The sequence below is a fragment of the Buteo buteo genome, chromosome 19 (genome assembly GCF_964188355.1).
Source record: "Buteo buteo chromosome 19, bButBut1.hap1.1, whole genome shotgun sequence".
Classification (NCBI taxonomy): domain Eukaryota; kingdom Metazoa; phylum Chordata; class Aves; order Accipitriformes; family Accipitridae; genus Buteo; species Buteo buteo.
The window spans coordinates 19,378,953-19,403,595 of record NC_134189.1 but is presented as its reverse complement, the minus strand read 5'-3'; the positions used below and the strand labels follow the sequence as shown (position 1 = coordinate 19,403,595).

The 24,643-nt window shown below is 42.3% G+C and overlaps 1 protein-coding gene across 2 annotated transcripts; it reads right to left on the bottom strand.

Annotated features, from left to right (window-relative positions):
- Positions 1-5,555: 5,555 nt before the first annotated feature.
- On the bottom strand, positions 5,556-17,890 carry LDHB (lactate dehydrogenase B). Of its 2 annotated transcripts, none has more exons than XM_075051456.1 (8): positions 17,866-17,890; positions 16,304-16,435; positions 12,155-12,272; positions 11,455-11,628; positions 9,082-9,255; positions 7,685-7,802; positions 6,679-6,802; positions 5,556-5,906 (listed from the first exon to the last, which is right to left on the bottom strand). In XM_075051456.1, the coding sequence occupies exons 2-8, from the start codon at positions 16,427-16,429 to the stop codon at positions 5,739-5,741; spliced, it is 1,002 nt and encodes a 333-aa protein (XP_074907557.1). In that variant the 5' UTR covers positions 16,430-16,435; positions 17,866-17,890; the 3' UTR covers positions 5,556-5,738. The 2 variants fall into 2 exon arrangements, with proteins under 2 accessions (XP_074907557.1, XP_074907555.1); XM_075051454.1 differs by lacking the exon at positions 17,866-17,890 and adding an exon at positions 17,246-17,398.
- Between the last annotated feature and the right edge of the window lie 6,753 nt (positions 17,891-24,643).

The following is a 24,643-nucleotide window of genomic DNA, read 5'->3' as shown; positions in this document are numbered from 1 at the left end:
CTAGGCATTAGAGACTGAAGAAAACCCACTAGTTCTTTTGGGAAATAAATGCATAGGCACACACAAACACAATTTCTGAGAAACATCCAAGATTTTCTGTGTGATGTCTGATATGGCTGTAACTTGTAAAACTAAAATGCAAGACTAATACACTATTTTGCCTGTCTTTTCTTCTGTACAATGCCACGCCCCCACCTATAATTCAGACTCGTGTACAAAGACACTCACAAACACTTGTGTCTAGATAGACACACACATATTTGCTTTGATATAGATTTGTTTTCTGTGGTCAGTACAGTGTTTGTATCATATTTAGCATGGGGATTTGTCAGTCTGTTGGTGTAACTTGTGGTATTTTCTCCTTAACTGCAAGTGGTAACCACAGAAAGACTGAAGCCTCACTTGCCTAATATTCTGGGAATTTCCCTTTTTCTCATGATTCCTTTTCTCATAATAATTGCTATTCCTTTCTGTTACATCAAAGGGGACTCTTTTAGGTTCGTGGGGTTTTGTTAGAAATGTTAGAAAGCTCAGGCGAGGTATGAATTCTTAGTACATCTCTTTTATCTTGTGTGACCTTGGAGGAATTATCAGGGCTGGCAGCTCAGCTTCACAGAGCTTATCTGCATCTCCTCAAGTAGCCAGGACTGCATCATTTTACTTCTCTGGCTGCAAACAAAGGTTTCTATGCTTTGAAAGACTATGCTGCAAACTCAAAGGTGTAGTGCTGAAAGACGCATTTCCATTCATTCAGCTATGTAAGTATAGTAAAGACTTTCAGTATACTAAGGACTTAATAAAAAACAGGTTAGCCCATGATCAGCATTAAGATTGAAATTTAATGTGTTGAAATTTAACCCCATTCAACAAACCACTTAAGCATAAATCCTACTCAGTGGAATATAGGCACTTGATCTAAGATGATTGTGGTCTTAACTTCTTTTCCGTCTGTTTGAAAACCACTCTACTGACTTTGGGTGCCCTTGAAGCATGTTGACAGAGATGTTTCTGTTTATTCTTCTTCTGACTTTTATCTTTCAAAAAAAAAAACCAAAAACAAAAACCCTGCAGCATTCAGAATTGGACCAGTACAGAAGCCATTTAAAAAAATTTATTTCCTTCTACTGCCCAACAATTTGCTACAGGAAAAACAAATTCAGTAAAATGATCATAAGGTCAACTAATAAATACTCTTCTAGACCGATCTTCAGTCTGAGAGGATCAGGGACTACTCTATTGTCATATGCAAGTAGGAAAATGAGTTTGACGTGATTCTTAGACATGGTAATCATTCCCAATTCCTAGTGATACTGGGAGAGTGCTCCAGCATCTACTACTAGTGGAGACTGCTGAATGAACAAAGACTTCATTGCATTTCTGTCTTACTGTCTGAAATACAGAATTAGCAACACAGAGAAAACTATCTCAGGCAAAATGTCTCTTTTCTTCCCTTTGTGTTTTCATGTAGCACATCTCACAGAGCAAGAATTACGAATATTCCCTTTCAGAAATCAATACTGGTAGGAATCCACCTTCATGCTATTTTGACAAATTTTCTGGATTTTTTACCTCAGATACTGAATGTGTAAACACGTCTAAATAATGTTGAAGCCTTATTAAAGAGGAGAGCATAAGGGAGAAAATATTTACTCAAAAATCTTTTTTTGCATAGCAGTGGCCTGGGCCAGACTATGCATTGTTGCTTTTGTTTGCAGGCAAATTATTCATTTCAGACACTGAGAAATCCAGCCCTCCTGAGTCTGACCTCTCCAATAGACCAATCTAAGTTAATTATTTGCACAACTCCTTTGCTTGCACAGAATAACAACTCACACAACAATGGTATCTCAGGAACGGTTTATAAAAATGTAGTGCATCACAGTGATTGGTGTGGATTTTAGGAAGACCTTGGCTACTGTAGTCTCTGAAAAGCTTTGAAAGTTTTGACTCGCATAAGGCTGGATTCACAGACATGCATTAGAGGAGAACTGTTCATAGAAGAAAGAAATGCCCAAAATTGGGCATTGCCCTGAGAGGCCATTATACTATGGCATTATGTCATTCTGGACTACAATATAAGGATCTGACTCTGAAATGTTTTTGGGCTCCTGGTCACGCTGACATCAGTGAGAGTTCAGCATCTACATTCCACTAAGAATTTGCGGCTTAATTGTTCTGATTTATATCTGTATAAACAGCATTTCTTTGCAGCACAAGGCTGACATGAAGTCTGTAAACACAACGATAATGGGAACTCTGTGAGGAACTTAAGACACAAGTCACCCACTTATAAAACACAGTTCTAAGTTAGCTAGTATGAAAATCATGTAAGCACTACTAGTCTAGCAAAATGCATATATAAATTTTCCATCGCTCTACACCTACATATTCTTTTTAACACTATTTCACTGTTTAAACTTGCCTTCGATTCCCTGCCCCATTTTTATCCTTTGACTACTACAAAAGCAGCAGATTTAACACTACATCTGAGCTCAGAACAAGCCCACCTCTTGCTTGGGTAATGGCTGATTACCACTAACAGCACTGCTGTTTTACTAAGCTTGCAGACAGTTGCTATGCAGACTGATAATAAAGGAAAGGATGCTACTCATTTATCTCAACATTCTGGAGGTGCAGGTGGAAAACTCAAGCTCCCTCTCATTCACGTACATTGCTTTGGAAAGCCACAATACAAATATGGTGTTAATAGCATACATCTGAGCCTGAGCATAACTCAGAGGACTGAGTTCTGGTCCTCTGAACAACCATACCAGTAGTATCCCTCCTCTCTCTGTTGTCTGTCAGTGTCTCTTGTCTGACACTTGCAGGGTAGTCAGACTTTCTATTCTGCAACCTGTATCTATATACCTGCAAACGCAAGGGGGTTTAGGTCCTTACAGCAATTAAAATAACATTACTGGACTTACCTCATGTGAGTCAAACGAGCTGTCCTTACCACTTTCTGAAGTGTTCTGCTGTGCTGCTTACTGGCTATACTGCTCTGTCCAATGGCACCACAATGTATTTTGTTAGACCAAGGAGTGACAAAGGTACCTCTTGACACATAGGAATGTGGTTAAAAACCTGCATTACCTTTTACAGGATAAAACAAGAACAAAGTTCATGTATCAATGGGCTGTATGAACGAAGCATATGCATGATAAACATGAGTCTATTATGTTCACAAAATCCCCACAGATGTCATTTAGAGATAAAATACTATGGCAATAGAGTTATTAAGGAATTTATATGGTTGATGTAAGACTATATTATGGATGGACTCCAAGTAACACAAAGAGATATGCTGATGTTGTGTAAGCATACGTAGGGAAGCTATTCTACAGCCGTGTGACTGCAATGAAGTTAAGATACAAGATTGTGCAATAAGACTCCTAACAAAAACCAATACAATTAATGTCCTTGCATAGGGCTTACAAACATCAGTGAATGCAAAAAATAATCTGAAGAGCCTACTTACAAAATCTCTAAATCCCCTAGTTTGAGATACTAATTCCTATTTAACAATTTTGAACCAATTCCCCATAACACCCACAAGGCCACTTCATTGTTGTTTAAATTCCTTACAATTTTCCTTCATGATGTCATCTCCCCAGAAGTAGAAGTTGGTACAGTGAGGCTGCTGATGTGCTAAGAAAAGTGCTCATCAGGCAAACCAATGTTCTTTACTCATTCCTTCAGCTCCCTGCTTCATCTGTATCCACTCACTCTTTTTTTTTGTCACAGACCACACTTTTTTTTATAGTAGAGATTGTCATTAGCTCTCTGGTTGCTTAATGTCTAGGCACAAATCTTGTACTGTTGTTAAGTCTAGATGATCACTAACAAAAAAACCTCTGTGGACTCAGAAGGGGTTGAAGGAATGACAAACACTAGGTGACAGTAGCTTCCCAGCTCAAACACTGATTACCATGTTTCTTTCAAGATGTCCCAACCTACTTTCAGTCTCAGTTTGCTGACTAGAGAACAAGGTATGACCCTACATTTTTAATGGCTAAGGAATGCAACCTGATGCAATCAGGGACAAAACCCAGTTTTATTGTAGCTGAGTGATCTTTTAAAGACAAAAAAAAATATCAAGATTCACTGTCAGAAGGGAAAAGGGCCCACTCCCTGATCTCCAAGGCAACAGATGCCTTTTCATGCACATCAGTCAAGAATCCTGCAAGATAATGTCCCACAACATAGCTCTGAATTTTTTCATTAACCAAGAACAGTGTAAGAACAAAGCCAGGAAGGAACTGTGCAAGGTAGCCAGCTAAGCATGCTCAGGTGAAAATTGCCAATGGGTGTGTCCTGCAAACAGCAGCAGCTTATGCCATTTACCTCCTGACAGCCGATCACCAACAGTTCTCAGCAGGTACTTAAGCTAATCTTTCCAGGTGTGGAAAGCCTTCCAGTAAGATCTCCACACTGAGTTATGAAAGTAGAAACTCTTCCCTACCCTACCAGAAGTCTGGCATTTAGCATGCAACTGAAAATAAAACATCTCCTACAGTCTCCCTGGGATGCCCGTTGTAAATAATGCTGCCACCATCATCCCATGCATATTTCACTCATTACATACTTACTAAATCACAGGATAGCAGTTATCTTGCAATATGACAGGATTTGCATGACCTTTTCTTTTAAAGGGAGCTACAAAAATTAAGCTACTTGCTTGTGAAAGTGTTTTAGTCTACTACTCAAAGCATTTTAATGGAGCTAGAAAAGGCCTTTAAATCAACTTGAACTTAGACCATTTGTTATGAAACAAGACTCACAGGCCCCTGAATTATGATACAAGATAGATGGATTTGATACTGTTTGTCCCCTGGACATTTAGGTTGAGCAGTTCAAGGCATGCCAAGCAAGTACTGGCTATTTTATGGTTAATATCTATTCCATAATTGTAAGTGATTAAGAAATAAAACATTGGGATTTTTGAAATCTGTTCTCCCAAGTATATAAGCACTTATGAAAAAAATCATTCTGAAATTTAGAGATTATAAAGGCCCAATTTGACTTGTTCTATAAACAAGATTACCATTGGACTTCAGCCTAACTCTAAAAAACATTGGATTTTGGTAATCAAATAGAAACGAATGTTGGTTGTTCTAAACATTATGAAAACTAGATACCAATAACAGGCAAAGAATTGAATCCAGAAGAGAGAAGGATCTACAGAACCCTTTTTCTAGGCCAGTGGCATACAGAATCTTAATACTGGCATATTTTTGGCAGGTGGCCCAGAGGCAGATCCCCATTCCATTTCCTCTACCCATCAGTAAAAAACAGCAAGTACTGTATCAGAAAGAAGTCTGGGAATGAACAACACTTAGTCAGCATCTGGATTGAAACTAAGTCATACAATCTTACTGGAAGCCTTTTTTGTATTAGTGAAATCCCACCATAGGCAATTACTACATTGTTTGTAACCTTTTAAAAGGACATGTGCATCTATGCTTCCATGTAGTCTGTGGCAAACATTAAAGGAGAATGCTAGACTAAGCTAGATAAATTAAATACTGAAAATAAGTCACTAGGACAACAAAACATGCCTGAAAGTTGCTTTATTTGTTCATAAGGTCTGTGCGTTACAGCAAGCGTAAGTTTAGCTACTGTGGACAAAGATCAGTCTGGAAGAGCATTAATGTTAACCGTAGAGATGTATAGTGAGTAGAGCCCACATTTGCACACAACACACTGTTTTTCTATGGCTGGAATCTAACATTCATGAATTACAGATCTTTGAGATCTTTCTGGATGTTCCACAGTGTATCTGCACTCTTCTTCAGCTGAGCCACCTCATCATCTTTCAGCTTTTGGTTGATGACACTTGTCAATCCAGAGGCACTTAGGACAGCAGGAAGGCTCAAGAAGACATCATTCTCAATGCCATACATGCCCTGCCACAAACAAAACAGATCACTCGGACATGAACCCATCACCCTAGCTGTGCTTTTAGTTTATATAGCAGGAAGCCTTCTGAGAGTAGAGCTCAAGACTATCATTTCACAACCTGCAGAAAATTTTCAGTCACAATGTATTGGAGAAAATAAAAAGTACAGAGTTGTTTTGGACCAAGTGATTGGCAATACTGAGATGACTGATTTCAGAACCCCACCTCCAAACCCCTCACTTTTATTTATATACAGCAAGTAGCTGACAAAATTAAAAAACATAGGATTAGGGCAGGTTTTTTCATATACAGAGGCAGCATTAAGTTCAGCCTACTCAGAGTCCTTGATGCACCAGAGGTTATACAACTGGTACAGACTACATGCAGCCAGTTACACCAGCTATAAAAGGACACAGCTCTCTTCCCTAGCACCTTTGCTAGGCACTAGTTCATGGAATCACAGCTGGGCCTCCATAAAGTTTCCCATTTTTGCACTGAAACTTCCTTTTAGTGAATCTGCATGCCATACATGGTAAACTTTACACAAAGGTAGTACAAAGTTGCATAGCGTAAAGAGAATTTAGTTTCAGCTCCATACTTGTGAGGAGTGTAGGCTAAGAGGTCATACTAGAAAAAAATTACAATAGTAAGCTCCCATTTTAAATTCAAAGTAGTATTTTACAAAGCTTCCTTTGTTCAGCACCTTGCTAACTGAGACTATTTAACTTTTCCGTAACAACAAAATGGACTAGAGCATCCAGTTAGCCACCACTTCTTACCTTTACCAGTGTTGAGACTGAGTGAACCCGGCACAAGTTCTTCAGCATGGTCTCACAGAGGTCAGCAACGCTAAGGCCAATAGCCCAGTTTGTGTATCCCTTAAGTCTGATTACCTCATAGGCACTAAGGAAATATTGAAATACAGTTGCATTAAGATGTCTTCAAGACACTGTGCAAATGCCAAGTCTTAAGGTGAGTGAATGTTTCCCATTGAAAAAAATCTGAAAAACTTGTGACATTGTAAGTTTTGGAATTAAAACATCAAAGAGTTACATATTTCAGCATTAGAGAATAAAGTCTACAGTATCCCATATGCACAAAGAAGCCCTGTTGTTCTCCCAGGATTAGCTGGAAGAAATATAGTTTCCATCTATGAACAGGTTTTAGTGTTAAGTAGAAAAACAGACACCTACGACTGAAGTTCTCTATTCCAAGTCAGTGGCACAATCATTCTGAATGCACTTGGAATAGGTAAACAGTCAGAGCCATGCACTACCTACACACACCCCCTAATTTTTTTAGTCAACATCTGTGTACACTTTATACCAGTATAGTCCTTGTTTCACAAGTGAGACAAGTGATTTAGCAACATGTATAGTTACCTCTAGACAAGTTTCCCTAAATTAATGAACAAGTTTTCCCAAATCAACTCCAATGCTCTGCTCACAGAAACATACTACCTTTTCTTAGAGTCTTGTGTCTTTTAAACACAGTTAACCATTTAAAAAGCTACTTGTGAGAAAGCAAGTGCACACACCTCTAAGCACTGCAGTACTAAAGTGGGTATGTTATGCAATAGCTTGTCTCGCTGCAGGATAATAAAGCTTACCAACTGAAATCCCACATCTTGGTGTTTAAGCCAGCAGTTCCACTTACTCATGCAACCCTCTAAATAAAAGGGCATGAAATCTGCAGCAGAATGGAGAGGCAGTGACAAGGAGGCAGCACGCAGACTAGCTATTTTCAGCATCACATATATCCACCTTATTCCTCAAGCCATTGTACCTTTCAACTACTTGCTTGTGGAGATCCTTCCAGTTCTCACCATCTTTGTCACTTCCCATAGCAGGATTCAGCTCCTGGAGAGGAACGCCTGCCACATTAACTCCGCTCCAAACAGCCACTATAACAGAGAGAGGACATAAGTTTCCATAGCACTTAGCAACTCCCCCTCCAGTTTTCCTGTCCAAGATAACTGGAAACAAAGTACTAATAGCCAGAACCACCATAATGTTTGAGGCAGATTTAAAGTTTTCATTTAACTACAGTTAATTCTGAGAACTCTGGGGGACAAATATAAGACTACTTTAACAAATACTTTAACAAGTCAATCACAACACATTAACAACAGAAGTTTCAGTCCTTGGAGGGTGTAGACAGCTACTTTTGAAGTCAGAAACCTCAAGTTCTAGCAAAAGGGCACATCTTAGCTGTTCAACCTTTTAAAACTAATTTTACTCAAAAAATGCAGCAAGTATGTATTTGCTGTCCCACTAATCAGTATTGGAGTTAGCCTTCAAGAATTATACTCTTATTTCCCTAACAGGGTAGCAATATGCAAACTTAGAATATCAAGAGAGGGATTTGCACATCTCCATATGGGAAGCTTACAGGCAGACTCACTCTCAGCTCCTGTGAAGTAACTAGGAATTCTTAGTTACTTCAAGCAAAAGCAGCTGTAACACTGAAGCAAGATGAGCTCTGTGTATGCTCAGCCAAGCTCTGATTTCATTACAACGTAGGGCTGGCTTCAGTAAATACTGTTGTTGATCAGACACTGTACTTTGATCAAATGCAATGGGACATTGAAAGGGTGGCTCCCTTAGAATTCTAAACCAGTACAAATCTACACAGATATTCTGCTGCATCATTTCAGACTTGAAATAAGTGAACTGAATTAAGGCAAATAAGCTTCTTTGATTTCACATGGTTTTAAAACCATCTTCTCTTTTAAATAGCATGGAGAAAAGTCACAAAAAGGGATAATTTTGTTAGCCTGAATCTGTATTCCTAGCTTCTACTACTTGCAACAAGCTCTGTCATTGACCTAACAAGAGCTAATACTGCTTTCACAGGAAAGCTGTGCTACAGGCTATATTATGATACTCCAAAACCTGAGGATAAACAAAAATAATAAGCCGTAGCCTTCAGGACACAACTTTAGCTAACAAAATTGGCCTTTTCAGTTCAGGGTTTAATCATACAGCCACAATCACTTTTATTAAAAATGTCTAGCTACATTTCCTGGACTTGACTCAACTCTAACCTTCACAAAAATACAGCAAAGTACTAGTTACTTGAGCTCAGCTGCATCTGTTCTTTCAGAATTTCGTAACACCCTTTAGGCCTCAACCTCTAACACTGTATTGCTTATTCCCAGGGAGGTCAGAACTGCTTCTTACCACTAGAATCACCATGTTCTCCCAAGATCCAGCCATGGCAGCTGGTTGGGTGGATACCAAGTCTCTCAGACATCAGATAGCGAAATCTAGCTGTGTCTAGATTGCAGCCACTTCCAATCACACGGTGTTTTGGCAGGCCACTCAGCTTCCATGTGACATAGGTTAATATATCCACTGAAAAGAAAAACACGCACAGTAAATGAGACAATTCACATACACCAAGAATGCTGCAACAATTACTTTACTGCAAGTAAGAGGGCAATCAGGACAACTCAAAACACAGTTATGCTCATTGGTCGAAGTATTTTAAGTCTGACTGTTTGGGGGATTAAAATGAATACACTACTTGAAATTTAGGACCCATCAAGCTACTGTTCAAAGAAAATTGAGGAAGGTCTTTGGAGATTAGTATCCTACCAGCTAAAGTTGGAGGCACTTTGTCACAGCTAAACCCCTGGGGCATCCAGAATTGAGACTGAACTCATGTGGCTAAAACATTCAAGCAATTTCCTGAAGTCATGTTACCTTCCACTTTATCATCACAATAAGAGGTAAAGCAATTTACAGTGAAACATGTTTGAGATTTACATACTCTATTTCCAGTTGTTAACTACTGCAGTTTAATTTCTTGAACAGTCACACATTAAGCAGTTTCTACACTGATTACCTCTGTAGCATGAAAAGCCAGATAAGCAATATGCCTTAGCTGCATGTGGCTCTACAAATAGTTTTAGAAAAAAACAAACCTAGGTTGGGTCAGAGAAAGAGGGGGATGTGAGCAAAGAAAAAACCTCTAATCCACACCTCAAAGCAACAATAATAAACAGGCTGCAATAATTAATCATGGCTCAAAAAACTCTCAAAAGCCAGACAGTTCTCAGGAGGGAGTATATTTGTGTATATAGATCTGAAATACAACATTTGCTCTGCTCAAGCACCAACAGCATGTCATCTCAGTAGCATTCACACCTTGCTGTTACAAGTGGCATGCTCATCAGGCATAGATAGCTTCCCTATAGCTTGTTAGGACAGTTCCTGCCAGGATCACAGTAATCTGTACAGACTACAGAGCACCTCCCTATCAAACAGCTACAATTGCTCCAGACAGTCTGGCTTTCAAGTCAGGTGCAGAGACACACATGCAGACTTCGAGCTCTGCTTTGTAATCCCATCATTCGCCTACAGTAGGGTTTTCCACAGGACAGGCTGTGGACAGTGCTATCTGAGCTAGAGCCCAGACAGATCTGGGGAAGTTAAACAGGGAAGGACATCAAGGTCACACATGCAGTGGACACCCCATAAGTCCCTTCTAATGGGCTCACAATAACTTCCACTATATAAAACTAGTGGACAAAACTCCACACATTTTGAGAAAACAAAGCATTATAAAAATAGTTCTGAAAAAGCAACATGGAATTCTCCTCCTGCAGCTGCTCTACCAGAAAGACTTCTATAGTTTGAATTCAGCCTTGCTAGAACAAGAACAATTTGATCTTTGGCTCAGTTGGATTCTTAGATAAGTGTTTAAAATTGCCATAAGTTATTGTACTTGCACAGTAGCTACTTGCTCAGTAGACTAGTGTTCAGTAGTATTAATTGTACACCAGCTAATTACTCAACCACCAGCTGAATTGCTAGCTTTACATGCACCATTTTGACTCTGCCAAGTTATCTTTAAAAGCAGCATCACTTCAATGCTAGCATTCTGTAGTAATGGCTTTACTCAGACATTGAATCAAGCAAAGACAGCCCTACAGAGACACCCTACAAAGCATATGAGGATGTTTACAGTCAGCTCTAGATATCCAAATATCCAAGCTGTCTCAGCGCTGAGATGCTTGCAAGTGAGTACAGAAATACGCGCAGTTATAACTAAGTCTTTTCTAATCTAACTGAACTATGTAGTACGGTTAACCTTTCCCCCACCATAGGCTTCAGCATGCAAATTCTTTTTCCTGAAAATACAGCCAAGACTATAGGGTAAGTTCTTAATCCTTAAAAATACGCTGTATCACATCCAGACACAAAAGAAAGTTATAATTTACAAACAATTTAAAAGCAGAGCAGATGTCTCCTTTAGAGAGAAAAATTTTAAACTACCTACTGCTTAAGCCAAAGTATGTATGTAAAGAACTGAAGTATTTACCATGAGGTATGCTTCTAAAACACAGACACCATGAGAAGTTCTGAATAGAGAGCATCAGAAAATACAGAATATTTGTTTGTATTCTGCTGTTAGCAACTACATGGCAGATGTCCACACAAAGCTATTAATTTTCAACATTCAATTTGTACTTGAGAAGACTGATAACATAAAACACTAGTTCTCTGACAAATACAATTTTTAAGTGTTCTAGGAAAAGATTGCCTTACCTGGGTTGGAAACCACCAGAATGGTGCAGTTGGGGCTGTATTTGATGATCTGAGGAATGATGAATTTGAAGACATTCACATTCCTCTGAACCAGGTTGAGACGACTCTCCCCCTCTTGCTGACGAACTCCTGCAGTTACTACCACAATCTTAGAGTTGGCTGTGACAGCATAGTCTACAACAGAGCATGGGGGAGAAGATATAGAATGTGTTAAATAGTTATCACTAATTTCAATAGCATTGTGTTCATACAGGTATTATGAGTAGCTTCTCCACTGTGCACACATTCAAATGCAAAAAACATGAGATATCAATATTAAAGCCAGCACCATCTCTTAACATTGTCCTGGCATATCAGTACATGCGTCTTAATTAAGAGCACATTCAACCCCTCTGAATCTCATTTCTACTATCCAAATAACAATACTATTTCTTCTACATCAGAGGTATTAAGAGTTTCATTAAAATCAATATTAGTCAAGCAGCTCAAAACTGTAAAGTGGCCACTAGAAATGTAAGAGAAAGCCCAGACTGAGAGCCACTCCCATTGTTATGGTGTTCATCCAAACTCTCACTCCAGTTCATATACTTTAACTTTTCAATGCCAAACCCTTGAAGTTCTTTAGCATTACACAACTAATGCTCCACTATTAAGCAAACTCACAGAATATCAGTATTAAATAAAAGAAACCGAGGTTCACCTTTGTCTGCCACAATCTTATGAGTATGGAGGAACAAGCTCCCATGCTGTAGATCCATCATTTCTCCTTTTAGTTTGTCTTCCAAAACATCAACTAGAGCAAGCTCATCACAAAGACCCTGAAAACAACAAAATTTGAAGGAGTCAATGAAGCAGTTAACTTGCATTTTAAAGTTACCCCTGAGTTGAGCTATACTATATTTTAAAGTAACACGTTACACATCTGAAAGCCTCTCTTCTCCAAAGGTAAACCAGCAGGACCACACTATCTCGGTGTTCTGATGTATCTCACAGTAACGAAGCCAGAGGCCACTACACCACAGGTTCATGAAACTCATTCAGACTTTCCAGAAAAGGTATTATTTGTGGGGAGTTTGAGGGCAGACACAGCTAACCCTTTGATAGCAAAGCACTTCATGATTTAGTTATTATCTTAAGAAAAAAGTTGCATCTTTCAGAGTTGTAACAAACCTTCTAAATCTATCCAGCAAATAGGCCTATTTTAAATATTTAAATACCTAAAAGAACACACCTCAATTATAAAATAATTATTCTCTTATACCATTCCTTCAACCAGTTCATTTCACAAAAATATAGAATAGGAACAGACTCATTTTTCTCAATACTAAAAACAGTATCAAGAGAAAACAGATTCTTTACCTAATTTTTCTCTACTAGAGCTACTACATTATATTTACTTTGCAGAACAGATTTAGCCATGTATGCTTGTTGTCCAGCCAGGTTAAGTTGGGATCTAATGCCATACAGTCTCAGAACAGGAAAACAGTGAAACACAGGGGTGGAGGAAAAAGGCATTCTGCTCTAATGCAAGATTTTACTGCCTTTTGACATAAGTGTTTACTACCCTTGTAAATTCTACTATACTTAAAGGCTTACCATTCAGTAAATTATACTGAGATTCAAATTACTTTTATTTTCCTAGGTATCTACAGCATAGTTAAACCATTTTTATGCTATCAAAAATATTACTGCAAGCAAGCTTTGTTTACTTTTATATAAAAGGTAACAATCATTATTTCACATGGAAATATTAATTATTAGCATCAACTAAACTACTTTAAACATGCAACAATACACACCATTTTTCCTGTGGAAAGATGTATTTAGCAACAGGCTTATTTAATTTTTTCATTTCATAGTTTAAAATAATGTCAAGAGTTTACTTTTCTGCATTGCTTCCTTTCACAGCTGATTTGATCAACTGCTGAAGGAAAACCTTAGAACCTCTGCTCTCAAAATAGTCTGCAGGGTAAAATTAAAGTCTCAGTTATTTAAACATTATGAAGAAGTATCCTTTACTGAAGTCACTGGTGTTAAACTATGAAGTTACTGTAATCAGAATTTGAAAAAAGAATGTGTTCACATGTGTGATTATGGATAGATTTACACACTCACAGTCTGACAATATGGGACTTTCAGTCTAGACCTTGCAACCAGTATGCACCAGACTCGGCAGGTTCAAGGAGCCAGTTCTCACTGAAACAGAAGAGCACCTGGAATATCTCCAGTGACTAATTTCATGAATTTGCATTAGTGTTGCCTAGAGAAGAATTCAGCTCATTATTAGCACACACAGGAATGAAGTCTACACAATCACCAAATGCAGCTTAAAATATTCTCATTGAAAACAGCTGACTTGTGACTGTGGGGATGTTTCCATTTCTAAAACAGTATGGCAACAACAGTGACTTGTCTCTAACAGAGGGAGCTAAAAATAACCAACATGGAAGTTTTAGTGTCATTCAGATTTATAGATTAAATACTATACCAGTAAACTGAAATTAGCATTATCCCACTGTTTTAATTTTATAAAATTTAAAGCCATCTAAAACTCAACTGCATCTACATAGTAAAGAACAGGAAAATAAGTACAAAATTTTCTGCCGTGGTTTAACAAAAAGATATCTTGGGGAGCCAACCATCTTGCACTAGTCAAAACCACATTGTATTGGTCAACAGCCAGCTGAATACAAGCCAGCAGTGTGCCCAGGTGGCCAAGAAGGCCAACGGCATCCTGGCCGGTATCAGAAATAGCATGGCCAGCAGGAGCAGAGAAGTGATCATCCCTTTGTACTCTGTCACTGGTGAGGCCGCACCTCAAGTACCATGTTCAGTTTTGGGCCCCTCACAACAAGATGGACATGGAGGTGCTGGAGCGTGTCCAAAGAAGGAACAAAGCTGGTGAGGGGCCTGGAGCACAAGTCTGATGAGGAGCGGCTGAGGGAACTGGGGCTGTTTAGCCTGGAGAAAAGGAGGCTGAGGGGAGACCTGATCGCTCTCTACAACTACCTGAAAGGGGGTTGTAGCGAGGTGGGGGTCAGTCTCTCCTCCCAAGTAAGAAGCAATGGGACAAGAGGAAATGGCCTCAAGTTGCACCAGGGAGGTTTAGGTTGGATATTGGGAAAAATTTCTTCACCGAAAGGGTTGTCAAGCATTGGAACAGGCTGTCCAGGGAAGTGGTTGAGTCACCATGCCTGGAGGTATTTAAAAGACATGTAGATGTGGTGCTTAGGGACATGGTTTAGTGGTGGACTTCACAGTGCTAGGTTAACAGTTGGACTTCATGATCTTAAAGGTCTTTTCCAACCTAAACAATTCTATGATTCTAATCCAGTGACAAGAATCAGATGGTTTTGTTATAAAAGTGTTTTATACTGCTGCTTATACTTGTGGGAGTAAGAGAGCAGAAGCCTGGTTGAAATAAACTCCACCATGCCATAATCCCAGCTTGAAAAATTTAAAACCAGTTTTTATTCTGGGTTTGGTGCATAAAACTCATTAATACTAAAACTTTGTGCCTAGATTTCTGAAAGCACAATTTGATCCTGCTTCGAGGGAGCATATTAAACAGATGAATGCTGGATTTCATGACATTTGTGGTAACTTCACCTGGCTCCCTCGCTGCCAGTCTTACAGGTTACAGTACTCCTTCAAAAACTGATGAGTTCAGACCATGAGGGGCAAACACTTGCTTAAAAAGTGTAAATATAAAGCCCCACAATGAACTGTTATCATTTTTCCATTAAATTTCTCCTTCAGTTATATAGCTTTAAAAACTATTTGTTACTTTCAGATCAGTACTGTGGTCTTTTCTTACTATCAGTTTTTCCTTGCTCACAAATATCAGCAAGTGAAAACCCTTAGAAGTTTTTTTAATGATTAAAACCCCAGCACTTTAAAAACATGCATCCTCAAGAAAATAGGTAGAAGAAGGATTATCTCCAAATAAAATACAGCCAGTTTAGTAGTACATGCAAGATTTTTGATCTCACTGTGAGCTACCTGATTTAGTATCTGTCCCTGCAAGTGGATAGGGCATATCTGTTAATGCCTTCTTTTAAAAAAAGATCTGCAGAGCCCACTTGACTTTTCAAAAACAGCAGGAGAGGAATCAAATTTAACTAAATCACAATATTCTCCAAAAACAAAGTGCAAAATACAGGAGATCCTTATTGCATAATAAGCCTTTGCTCAAAGACTGCAACATGAAATTTGCCAAAACCCCCAGAAACCAGTAACAGGAAAAGTCAGAATAACCTCAAGTCCAGCCTTCTATTTTTAGTTTCTGGAAAACTACCTAAACCTCTCTGGAAACAATAAAGTCATATAACCAAGCAGTAAGGGCTTAAGAGAAATAAAGAAGCCTATTGAAGGGGATAGCAGTATTTTCAGTTATTATAGCACATGCACATTAAAAGACTGAAAAGCAAACACACATAGTTCTGATTCTTATCCTGTATTTTACATGGATTTCTGCTCTGTCTACATTCTTTGCCCAGCAGAGCTCTCCCACCAAGCAAACTCCAGCTTTGTTGTGGAAGAATAAGAAAAGTGAAGAGAGAAAGAAAAGTTTGGCAGGGTCTTTAGAGCCATTGCTCACTACATTTTCCTAGCAGCTCGCAAAATAACTCTGCCTAACAGGAGATTTATTGCTAGGCACAGATGGAAAGGTGAGAGAACAAGGAGAAACTGAATGGGGCGGTCAGCCTTGCATGAACAATGTAGGTCACTGCTTACTTAGGTGAACTGCAAATGATTCGTTCCTGTACTAACCTACCAAATTTACCACCATCCGCTAAGACAAACAGGCAGCGCAGAACCCGAATAGCACATTGACCTTGAGCCGTACCTTTCCAAGGATGCTGATAGCACAGGCCATCCCAACCTGTCCAACCCCCACAACAGTTATCTTGTTGTTGGGGACCACGGCTCCTGCAGCAACGGGCGTCATCAGCTTCTCCTTGAGAGTAGCCATGGTGTTCTGCAAGGAGAGGCGGAAAGCTTGGGTCCAAAGCAAGCCGGGGGGGCCCAAAACGCACGCTGGGAACTGAAGCGGTCGCCTGCGGCAGACGGCAGCCTGCCGATGGAAGCGCTGCGAGGGACTGCTGACGGGGGTTTATGTAAGGCAGCACGGGGGCACGCTGCCCTTCCTCGCAGGACTCCTTCCACCCCACGGGTCACCAGCCCACCCGTGCACCCACCCCTCTTCGGCCACAGGGCTCCGGCTCCCATCCCTCCCTGCTGCGCTCGCTGCTGCCCAGTGGGGGGGGGGGGGGGGGGGCTGAGGGGGCCAGACGCTATTTTGGCGGCACAGCAGAACATCCTCCCGCTCGCAGTTTCCAGAGCCTCCCCGCAGAAGGCAGAAATACTTTCTGCGTCAACGGCTCTTTGGCATCCGCCCCCCTCCAAACGCCCCTCCGGGCTGTGCGACCGGTAACAAAAGCCCGAACCAGTTCGGGAGCCGTAAACCCGCTGGGATTTCCCCGGCTGGTTTCCATCCAGCCCCGAGGCTCCCTTCGCTCAACCCACGGCCCCCCGCGCGGTGCCTCCGACCTTCCCCTTCCCGCACATCCCTCCCGCCCCCGCCGGCACACGAGGTCACCAGGCGAGTTTCCTCGCACGGCCGGGGGCCGCCAATCCCACCCAAATCCTGGGGAACCACAGCCTGGTTCCGACCACCGGCCGCCCCATCCCACCGGGACCGACCGCCGACCCGCCTCGGACACCATTCGGCCGCCAACGCGGGGACCGAGCCGCCCTGATACGGGCTGGGCGACCCCCCCACACCCACCAGCAAGGCTCAGAGCGGCGAGAGACAAGAGAAACGCGGCCGCTCTCGTCGGGGGCTCGGGCAATGAGGGCTCCGCAGCGGAAGGGGCGGGCGCGGCGGGCAGGGCCGGGCCGCCCCCCGCCGCGCCCTCCGGGGCGTTCCCCGGCGCTGTGGGGGCGGCGGCGGCGGCCGCCGCGCTCAATCCCCGCCGAGAACGGGGGCTGAAGGGGGCCGCCGGCCCGCCCGCCCCCCCCTTCTTCCCCGCTCCTCGGCGCCCCGGGGCCGTGCGGCTGAGTTCCCGCCTGCGGCGGGGGCCGGCCCGGCTGACATCCCCCCCCCTCGCGTCGCCGTGGGCCGCCTGACGGGGGAGGGGAGCGCTGGGTCGTGTCGCTGGTTTTGTGCTGACGGCGGGGGCGAAGGGGTGCTGTGGGGAAGGGGGGCCGGGTGGGCGTCCCCGCGCGTGTGGTGGCCGTGGCAGGGGGGGACGGTCTCCCGAGCGTCCCTGGAGCCGCCTTCGCGGTCGGCTGACGGGGCGGGGGGGGGGGGGCGTCGTCGGTGTCCCCAGGGCCGGAGGCTGGGCTGGAAGGAATAACGGGGAGTCGCTGCAAGAAGCTGCGCAAAAAAAAGGGGTTTTACGTGACCTTCTTCCGGGGCGAGGTCGCTCAGGTTGTGGTCTCTGGTTCGTACGGTGTCTTGATTTCTTGCCCTGCAGCTGACGTCGGCTGGGTTCTTTGTGCTGACGTCGGCTGGGTTCTTTGTGCTGACGTCGGCTGGGTTCTTTGTGGCGGAACAAATCCCGGTGGGACAATGGCACGCCTGGGGCACACGCGGGGGAATGCTTTGGGGGGAAGGAGTCAGCCCGGTGCGGTGCCACGACCGCTCCTTCTCCAACAACTGCCTCGGCCCCAGCCGTGTCACACTCTCTGACTATTTCGCCGTGTCCCAGTAGAGCATCCCTGTAAAACCGTAGTATGGAGGACCTGGGGAGTGAGCCCCTGGAGCGCGAGTGGAGTTTTGTGCCTTGTTAAAGTAGTAAGCACATCCGTCACCATAAGTAACAGTAAAAACCAGATGATATGACACACCTTTCCTCTCACCTATGGAGCAGATCAACTGAAAATTCGGGTATACGATTTGCCACTGTTGCCGAGCGAAGGAAAAAGGAAGTGATTTGTTTAAATTCCTGCGGGACCAACCCATGCAAAATAAGAAAGAATAGGAAAGAATATTTTCTCCTAATGCCATAACATTACTTCTTTCTGGCTGTAAAGGAAGAAAGCAGAGACAAAGTACTGAATTCTATACATTTAGTTTCACTAGGGAAGAAGAGAAAGTGTTAGGTTTCTTGTCACACGTGATTAACTCTCTCTCACAAGAGGGAAAACAGAACGGTAGATTCCAGAGTCCTCCCCAGTAAGTCACTGGGTTAAACGTGACTAGGCAGAGAGCCCGGCCTTTGCCGTCTAAGACTGTGGTTACCTTTTTTTCTGTTGTTGTGGCCAGTTTAAGGTTTTATTGATTTTTTTTGCCAGGTATTTTGCCAGGCTAGTAATAACTGGATTAATTCCCTCTGGCTCACCAAGCAGCCAAACAAACGCTGGTGCCCGCATGAGAGAGGTGGTGAGCACAAGTGGTGAGGAAAGGGTAAAAGCTGCTTTTCTGGGCAGCAGTACAGATTCATGCTGGCTTTAAGTGACTGACTAACCATGACCTACTTTGCTTCTTTACATTGTTTGACATTGCAAAGGGTCCCCTGGAGGGAAAGGAATGAGTTAAGCCACCCACATGGCATTTCAGGTAGCAACTTGCTATAAGCAAATAAATTCAAGACTTTGGTAACTACAGCTGAAATGGGAGCTGGAGGTAAATAATAGTTACACAATGAAATGTAAGGGTAAGAAAGTCTCCTGTATAATCAAACCAGGAACATGCACAGCTGAACTTCAAGAAAATAAGGGGGAAGGGAGAAGAAAACCTACAGGAGTGGTTAGGGAAGGATCAGAGTAAGGTATTTTCATTCCTGAACCAGAACCAAGGGGCTGTGCTTGACCCACCAGTGCCTGTTGGGAGGAACATCCGCTGCTGCATTATGTCTTCTTTGGACAGGATCCTTCTCTCTCTTTATGAGCATTCAACAATCAATTATCATAGTAGCATTTGTAATAAATGGAGAGGAAAATGCCACTTCCCTATTTGTAAGATCTTAAAGCCTTTAAAGGCAGACTGGACCATGTACCACATCTTGCAACAGCTCTCCTAGGCCCCCTTTTAGATCAGGCTTCATTTTGTTCGCAGTGTTAAAAGCACAGGGTATTTAATCCCCTCCCTGAAGCGCTTGCAATCTAAATAGACAAGGCAGGTGCAGAACAGCAGAAGAAAGATTATTCCCTCTTCCTGCTCTTAGTTATTTACTTATTTATTGTTCCAGATGATGGAGGATTGAGGCACAGATAGGTGAAGAGATCTCCCCAAGGTCACACGGGAAGTCTCCTGGTGACAGGTCACAGTTTCAAAGTTCAACTCTAGTTTGGCAACGTTGGCATTTTTGATGAAGCGCAGTTTTCCAGAAAAACAAACCCTCGTGTTAAGGGACACAGTCTAAATAAATTTGCCTGATAACCTTCATACAATTACAACATTTTTGTGTGTGTACATTTAAATCACGTTTAACTTTTTTTTTGTATACAAAGTCTGTAATTAGATAAGTCTGAGATGCTCCGCTACTTGCATCTGTCCCATCATCTTCCCAAAACACATTAAAGTAGATAGGATTTCCCTGCTGGTTCTTTTTTTTCCCAAACTGCAATTAAACCTGATTAGAAACAGAGATCTAGCTTGAAAAACTCTCTTAATGGAACTCTTTCCCACAGCAAAATGTTGATGGTCCGATGGTCATGGTTTGATGGTGGCTGTAGTCCTAAGGTAGTAAACATCATGAAGAATACAACCTAGGAGGGAAGGAACCCATTACACCGCAAGAGCATGGGATATAGGCCTGGTGGCAGGAGAACGTAAGGTAAAAGGTGATCTTCTGTCACTGTGTTAGACCTGGTAGATCAGGTCATCAGGCTGTGGGATGGGTATGCTCTAAGCGTGATTTTGCATGGCTGTAGTGGAAAAAAAGAATTAGTTGTCCAGCTTTGCAAAATACGGAGAACTGAATTCATCCGCTGGAAATCACGAAGTGCTGACACGTGCAATGCTGGCAGGTGGTGAATTAAAATTCTGGTCCACCTATATTTTAATTCTGTGCTTATTCATCTGGATTTTCCATTCAAAGGGAAAATACATCACCCAATAAAGAAAAATTATCTTGGAGTGGCAGTTTTGCAAGCTTCTTTTACCCCAGTTTTATTTGAAGGAATGGTTCCTTATTTTTGGCAGTGGGCCTAGTTTCTGTTTAATTTTTGTTTAAAGATTATACAGTGTTATACAGATAACACATTCATAATAAAGTGGTTTATAATGTAGTTAATAAAACAAGACAAATATACACCACTTGCATGTGTGTGCAAGTTTGCACAGTGATCGCCTGCAGTTAAGTTCCTCGTGTTAGTAGGAGAGGTAACAGGATGGAGACCTTTTCCTCTTTAAATGAAACTTTCTTTTTAACTCATCACAATAGCCCACATTTTCAAAATAATCTTGATTTACCCTCTATTTTGGGGCACTTGTGTGTGTAGGTACCCCCAATACCTCCAATGGCTTGCACAGGCATGCAGAAGCTGAACAAGAAAGCGTATCTGGGAGCCACGGCAAGTCAACACATGGGGCTTCTTCCTGCAAACCTGCATCATGGTGGAGTGGAGTCTGTGTTTCAGTGTCTGAGACTATAGTGCAAAAGGAGTGAAGTGTGATGATCTCATTTAATGAATTTCTTTGATGTCAGAGGAAACAAATGGTTATAAAATTTTGCAAGTAGGTAAGTAATAGCACTCAGTTTGTAGCAACTAAGCTGCATTGATAGCTCTGGCTCATTAAAAAGTTCAGGAGAAACAACAGCTGTGAAATAAAGTGGTAAGACAGAAATGGGGCAATACAGTACTTCCATGGCATGCACATCTGGCTCTGGCAAAGCACCTGGCTTGGGAAGGACCTTCCCTCCCTCCCGTGCCCTCAGTGACTCTTCCTATCCTTGCACTATGGTTCCCTCTTCTCTCCGCTCTGCCAGTGTAAGTGTTGGGAAAGCCTCGTAGGATCTCTGTCATCATCTTGGTGAAATATAATCTCAAAGGAAAAAAGGAAAGAACATCCTAAACCATTTTTGTCAAAGATCCTTTATGATTTCATCTTTAAAATATCAAAGAAATATTTTGAAACATTTCCTACTTTGTTAAAATCCAGTCTGTACACCATCCATGGATAAACAGAAGTCTGTCTTCCACAAGGACCATTCAGCCAATGCCTTCCAAATGCAAGAATTGAAAGTTTGTATGACATACAGACAGTGATGTTTATCTGTAGATGAATTTCCATACAATAAGGACAATTTCTTTTCTCTGAATTAGTTAACTGTTCAGAAAATTCAGTAGTCCTAAGATTTTTAGGTATGGATTTTGTTCATTGTATGTCTGAAGAAGTGAATATGGCTTTGTCAGCCTAACACCTCTCCAGACACATGAGTGCAAGGCCATGTTCGTGCTGAAGAGTTTTTTACATTAGCGCAGTCATCCCCTGTAATGACATACTGTAGCGTATTTGCTTGAAGAGTGATGTGTGCCACTGCAATTTATCGTGGTACAAAGATTTTTATAGTACTGCTGTTAGTATAATTATTATATTACACTAGGTTTTCCAGTAGTGCTTCATGTAGAAACACGTGTAATGTCTTCAATGACTTCTGAAGTAGTTCCACAACTGCAGGAGTGATTACTTTTTTAGGAGCTCATTCCAGGTTTCCTCGTATGCATGTCATACTTGGAGATGGTACTATACTATTTGAATCCTCCATGTCTGGACATTGTTTAAACTGAGTTTTGCTAACAAACAGATTCATCTCTCCCACTCCCTTCCACCTAGACATTCACTTACATGATCCCACAATTTACCTTGTTAAAAATTATCGTAATTCTGAAGACAGACTGAATGCATTTTTGCCTGTTTTACAGAAATGCACTTCTGCCCATGCTCTCTAGTACAGTCACAGGCTTCCAGCCACTACCTTTGAAGCAGATTGTTGATGTTAAGGGTCAAGGCTGATCGACCGCTCTCCTCTTTGGGAAGCATCCATTGGTATCTTAACTAACCTTTGCCGTATTGCACTCTGGACCCATACCGCTCTGCAGTTCACAGAGCAAGCTTTGTGGAAAATACTGTGAACACAACTGAGCTTCCAGTGAGCATTATTTAACATGTTTCCCAGTACTGAGGAATGTTTGGCTCCATCACTACAGCCAAGTCCTGTGTGAAGGCTAGGAAGGACACACTTTGCACTGAACCCCCTGGGGACTCATGGTGGTACAGATTTGTTGGAAGTTGGCTGAAAGCAATCAGGCGATGTGGGGCAGCATCCTACCCTTAATGGTGTTGGCTTTATGGAGAGGGGGAAGAGAACTGGTGGCAGATGCAGTGTGTCAGTGTATATCTGAGTCCTGGGGAGACTCCTGGAGTGTCCTCAGACACAGCTTATTTCTCCTGACCAGTTTATCCTGAGAGGTGGCAAGTGGCAACAGCACAGGGGCTGCTCCCTGTAGACGGCATGGTAGCATAGCACTCCCTGTCAGCCTGGCAGACTTGGTCACGAAGGTATGCAAGTATCTATGCCAGGCTGATCTCATTGAAACATTTTCTGTATTTCAAACTAAGGAGTTTTCAAAATCTGAAAATAAAACTCATTGCCTTTAAAATCACACATGATGGCATGCTGAGAAGAAGGGCTATGCTGTGAGTCCAGAGTGCCCCTTGACTCTGCTAATCTGTTCCTGTGGTTAGCAGGTTTTGCAGGGGGAAAAAATGATTGCTGAAAGTGGGGACAGATGCAAGTCCCACACAAAGTGAATGGGGTTACATTTTCCAGTAGTGGTCCTAGAGGGTGGTACACAAAGATCAAGTAAGACATCCATGGACACATTTTGAATCTTCTCCTTCAGACATGTCCCAGTTATTCAACCAATCAAGCTTCCACTTGGGTTTGTAATGCTGTAGGCAAAGCAAAGTGAGCCATGAGCTTTAGGACGACTGTAACAAAAATCTTTGAATTGGGTTTAACAGGTGCCCACTTAAAATTTCTATGATTCTTTTTAATTATTGTGAGGAACTGTTGTTTTGTTTAGCCCACACCATTACTGTAAACTGAAAGAAGAGCCAGTGAAATGCTTTATGGCTAGAATTCAGTAATGTGACCTAGAGGATTTCAATGCAAACTCATTGCTCCAAAGCTGGGTCAAACCAGCAGAGATCAGAAGACGTTGCTTTCTGACTGTCTGGCTCCATCTAAGTACCATTATTTTTTATATTGATACCCCTCTCTTTTAAGCAAAGAAACCAAAACATAGAAACTGTTCCTCAGTTCTGCAAGTCAACCCCAAAGCAAGTTTAAGAGGTAGCTCGTGTTCTGATTGCTCATGCCACCTCCTCTAGGCACCCCCCACCCACCACAGACATCCACTGCTCTCTTCACGTAACGCAGACTCCCAGATTTGCCCTTCTGGCTCACACCTAAGCGAGATGCCCACAGAAGAGAGGACTTGAGCCCCTCCTGTTATGGTGAGTGAATAAATGGAGCCTTCTAGGGGGCCTACTCCCAAATGCTAGTTCTTGCCTGGGGAAGCTATTTTCATCCCCCCACCACAGGCAGCAGAAACTCTCCTCCAGAAACATTCTAAGGCATTTTAGGAGATGCTGGCTTTGGAAGCTAAACCAGCTTCTGATGGTTTTGCCCCATGTTGGCAGCTTCCAGCTCTGCATCGCTGTTTGCTGCTGTCTTATCTGTATTGCTGCAATTGCGCTGGCTCGAAAGCAAATCCCTGTTTTCAGGGAAACCATTTCTATCAGTTTGTTATCCAGCCCCATGACAGTGACCGCAGCATGAGAACAGGAGTGGGAAACTACAGTGTGGGTGTAGGGACTCCCTTAAGCCACTTCAAGCCACCATTAAAGCTCTCCGTTTACACGGCAGCCAAGGGTGAAGTTACCCAGCAGAGCTGAGTCAAAGGATCGGCTCAGCACTGTGGGAACAGGCAAGTCTCAAAGTGCTGCCCTCCACCCCTGCTCATCCCTCGCACCCACCAGCTTTGATGCTTCTCTAATCTCTTCCTGAGCCAGTTCAGCTCACTAAATCAGCTGAAGACTATCACTTTTCTTGCCTTGAAGTAGTCTTCTGTTCATTAGCCAACTGACTGGGTTCAGTGAAGTGCCCAGCAAACTCCAGAGACAGCTCAAGAAGGGCCAGGATGAGCAGGCACAAGGAGACTCCCTTCC

What these genes read in the sequence shown, in the direction of transcription:
- LDHB (XM_075051456.1), bottom strand. Translation starts at nt 16,429, where the DNA reads ATGGCTACTCTCAAGGAGAAGCTGATGACGCCCGTTGCTGCAGGAGCC. An exon ending in TAAGATTGTGGCAGACAAAG is followed by an intron (nt 11,629 to 12,154) that starts GTGAACCTCGGT and finishes GCTCTGTTGTAG; the next exon opens with ACTATGCTGTCACAGCCAAC. An exon ending in AGAACATGGTGATTCTAGTG is followed by an intron (nt 7,803 to 9,081) that starts GTAAGAAGCAGT and finishes TCTCTGTTATAG; the next exon opens with TGGCTGTTTGGAGCGGAGTT.